The 4,391-nt window shown below is 35.2% G+C and overlaps 1 protein-coding gene across 2 annotated transcripts; it reads right to left on the minus strand.

Moving 5' to 3' along the window:
* Window positions 1–843: 843 nt before the first annotated feature.
* On the minus strand, window positions 844–3,392 carry LOC106772726. Of its 2 annotated transcripts, none has more exons than XM_014659293.2 (2): window positions 3,083–3,392; window positions 844–2,661 (listed from the first exon to the last, which is right to left on the minus strand). In XM_014659293.2, exon 2 carries the CDS (start codon window positions 2,544–2,546, stop codon window positions 1,053–1,055), a length of 1,494 nt encoding a protein of 497 aa, XP_014514779.1. In that variant the 5' UTR covers window positions 2,547–2,661; window positions 3,083–3,392; the 3' UTR covers window positions 844–1,052. The 2 variants fall into 2 exon arrangements, with proteins under 2 accessions (XP_014514779.1, XP_022640309.1); XM_022784588.1 differs by having other exon boundaries at window positions 844–2,727.
* Between the last annotated feature and the right edge of the window lie 999 nt (window positions 3,393–4,391).

Genomic DNA, 4,391 nt, shown 5'->3' on the forward strand with positions numbered 1-4,391 from the left:
TGATGCGTAACATTTTGTAGGTTTGATGTGGAACTTCTCTTATATTTTGTGCACCCTTTAACTTCTTTTTGTGATTGTGTCATTCTACAAGTTCAGAACCGGAATAAAAAGTCTGCAAAAGATTTGGCTTTTGTAATTTTCTTTTTTCAAAAAAGGATTTTCAATATGATCACATCCTTGACCAACAAAAAGGAGAGTAAAAGTTCGAATAAGGAAAAGGATAGGAAGAAACTAATCAATCATTTCAATTAGATCACATCCTTGACCAACAAAAATGAAGGAAACACTTCCCCCTCCATCTCTTGCGGTCTAAAAACTCACCACACAAACACCCAAGTCCTTCCCCTTTGCGTCTTTTTCTCTTGCTATTTAGTCAACATATCATTTTGGAAGTTTCAGAAAACAGAAATTTTATTCCAGTTGTAACGTTCTTCAGGACTACTAATATAATAGTTGGGGTGTGGACTTAGCTCTTTGTACCAATATTCCAACTTATTCTAGAAAGGAAACGTACATCAAATTGAAATTTCTGAAAGAAAAGGTGTGGGTATATCGGACAATAGTTGCAGCCTTTCCGTAACAATCCCACCGAATATTGTGTAACATTGCGAACGTCGTTACTTTGGTAAATATAAAGTGATGGATATAAATAGAAGCAGTTTTATCTGTTCTACAGATTCATCACAAGTGTTGCTATATTGCAAATATAGAGCGCCTTCCCGAGAACAAATACACATTGCCAGGCAAAACTACCCTCTCCTCTTGTATACAATTCTACCCAAAATATTTCAGACAACGGAATAATATCTGAAAATCTAAGAATAGGTCGAAATTTATTCCGAGGGTATGAATTGGTAATTTCTTATAAATTATGAGAACTAACTGTTCAATACTGCTAAAAATCAAAAACCGGAAAAAAAGGAGCCGGGCCAGTCAGTGAGCTAAAATTGCTACAGACAAAGATACAAGACAGACAATTGTATTGAAAATAACACTGTAAGGTACACAGCTAGAAAACAATGACCTGCGCGCCCTAACAATTTTTTAAACGCCTATCTCAAGTTAAGATCATTTCCTCCCAGATTAGGGCGAAGGCAAACTCGGACTTCATGCTCTTCTGGTCCCACACGATGTTTTGGCACCAGGATCTCAAGCACTGATCCTTGCCCGTCATAGTATGCTTCTATGTTGGCATCTTCCGGAATTCGGGTTGAAAGAGGGATTTCTCGGACAAATTCTCCAGGTGGGCAGTGCTCTGATGATGGATCTGTAAGCTTGAATGTTCTATCATGTCTCTTGATGAAAGGTTTTCGAGAAGTGCTCATACACGAAACCTTTATGATACCGTGAGTCAAAGTGTTCCTCCATGAAACTTTCACATTTGGAAGATCTACAAAAGGCAGACTGATGATAATTAAGTAACCTTGTTCATCCTCATAAATAGTTTTTGCAGCTGTAACTGGTCCATGAACACTCTTTATCACCCCACTGAAGTCATTCAACCAGTGTTGCTCACTTGGATGCATTTCTAGAATACGATCATATGGAGTATTAACAGCCAAGTAACATTCTTCTTCATTTCCATGAGGGAAAAAGTCCTTCCTCTTTTTGCTGCCAACAGGAGAGAGGTCCAACCCATCACCATTACTGTGGTTAGAGAGATGAGTTGATAAATTCAGGCCAGATCCATTAAGTAGTTTCTTCGAGTGTGCATTAGGACCACTCTTGATTGGGGGAGGTGGTCTCTCGAGCTCAAAGTCTGTGTTGGGAAGATTTCTCCATGAACTGAAATCACTTGCTTCTTGTGGGATTGTGAAATTCAAATCTCGTCCGGTGAGTTCTATCCACCTTTTTCGATCATCCTCATCCAAGGTCATTAGATTGGGAGCGGAAACAACCTCAATGCCATGCACACACTGAGGATTTGATAGTCCTCGGTAATGCTTTCGCTGCATCCGGTGGGATCGAGCAAAACCCTTGTCAACACTAAAAGGAAACGGGCACTCCCCTTGGCGAGAATGCCCATTCATGTAACTTCTCAACTGCATCTTACCCAATGCATTCTCCGGCCTCTCCTTGAAAACCCACATGTACATGTTTTCCATATCATGTTGAACCATGAAAACATCAAGCTTCAGATCAGATTTCTCAAACCCTGAAACACCATTGCTGTCCCTAACAATCTTGGCCTTAGATTTTTCATTTAAAGCAGGTTTGAAGTAAAAGCTGAAGAAAAACCAAGCACCCCATATGCTATCAACACGCTTCGCACACTTCCTCCCAGCTTTGGGCAGATTGAGAAAACTCTCAGTCTCATACCCTTGGGTGCCAAGACCAACATCAAGAATATCACAAGGCTCAGAATTCCACGGCTGTGGAGGTGGACTACGCTCGGCGGAGAGAGGCAGGTTGATATCCGGCGGACAAGAGAGTATAATTTGGCGATTCATCTCCAAATCCAGTTCCTCATGAGATGATGCACTTGAATCCATTGACAAGAGCGTGGAGGGGTGGTGATTCTCCATTGACAAAGAAGCAAGACCCATGCTAGCTCATCTCGTTGATGAGTTTTATTGCCGATTCTTACAATATGACCATCCCAAAAACAATTCAAAAAAACCTTATAAAGTCCTTCATCTTATCAATCCCCTTATATCTCACCTTCATCGAGCCCCCAGATATATCAATTGAGTTGAATACAAGAGAAAAGAAATCAACAAATCCAACCTATTCGAGATAAATAATAATAATAATAATAATAATAATAATAATAATTATTTAGTTTTCTCGATATATTAATAAAAAAATTGACCTGAACGACAACAAGAACAGGAACAGAGCCGACTAATTAACTATCTATATATAACTCATACAGTGACATAGTGATATGTCATCAATCTGTAGAAGAGAGGAAGAGATTTGGAAAACGCTATAGGGGAAGTAAATTTAACCCTATTACACTTAACTCAAAAATCTCTCCAAAATGAGGAGAAAAACACTGAATCAAAACCATCAAATCCAAAACGAAAAACAAATTTTGAAACAGAAAAGGAGTAAGATGGAGATCTTCAAGGATGATTACCTTATGGGATAATCATCAGAGAATCGACAAGAAGAGGAACCTTCATAATCGACGAAGTATCATAAACAACCATGTTCTCTACACATTCTCCTCCGGAATATTTCCCCCTATTTCTTGTCCCCCAAATGAAAACCCTATTTGTAATTTTTGTTATTGTGAGACTGAAGAATGCGGGTGGGTTGTGAGTTAAATCGGAGCGGAGAGAGAAAGAAGAAGCGGTTTCATACGTTTCTTCATAATTTATAACACCCATTGTGTTTATTATCTTCGCCTTCTAGAGATAGAAAGAAAAAACAAAGAAAAAAATAAAATAACAGACACGTATTGATATAGTTGGTGAGGTTTTCGATCAAATTTAAAAATTTACTTTAAGAATTTGTATTATCAATATCAATACTAATACAAAGATATGCCCTATCACATTTTTATCATGATAATGAAAACTAATTTTTTAACATAATTACTAAAACTTTTTTTATTAAATTTTAAAAACTGTCATAAAACACAATTATAAAATAAATAATTTTAATATTTTATTATAAGTAATTTTTTATTTCAAACAACAAATCAAAATTTAAAAATAAAATAATAAAATAAAATACATTATTAAGAGTATATAATTAATAATAAAATATATACATTAAAAAGGTTATACATAATCTATACATAATATATATATATATATATATATATATATATATATATATATATATATATATATATATATATATATATATATATACACAAAAAGAGAATTCACCTTTTCTGGTTCATATTTGTTTTTCAATTGTACCTTTTAAATAAATTTTTTAATAAAATAATTATTTTCCTATTTCTATCTTTCAAAGTTTTTTAAAATTTAACCTTTTTTTTCAACTTCACGATTTTTTTAAAATTTAACATGTTTTTAAATACAAAATTACCTATAAAATAAATGAATAATATTTATAATAAAATTTAGAATTAAATATGTTTTTAATCTCTTAACTATCAAGCGTTTTTTTGTTTAGTTTCTCCTTCAAACTTTGCTTCACTTTGATCCTTTTCCTTAAGGAAATTATAATATTTAGTCATCAAAACCAACGTCGTTTAATCTTGATGAGTTGGCTAACAGTGTGCCACGTTTTTGAAATTGAAAGTTTCCTTCCTTCACCACTCTCTTCCTCCTTCTCTAGCACCACCACCTTCCATTTCAACTCCATCCCCACACAAGTTGCCATCACTGACAACCACGATACCCAATGCAACAACCTTAAATCGCGCTCCAGATCCACGCAAATCGCAACACCAAGTTTCGTCTTCGCATCAC

The sequence above is a fragment of the Vigna radiata genome, chromosome 8 (genome assembly GCF_000741045.1).
Source record: "Vigna radiata var. radiata cultivar VC1973A chromosome 8, Vradiata_ver6, whole genome shotgun sequence".
NCBI lineage: Eukaryota > Viridiplantae > Streptophyta > Magnoliopsida > Fabales > Fabaceae > Vigna > Vigna radiata.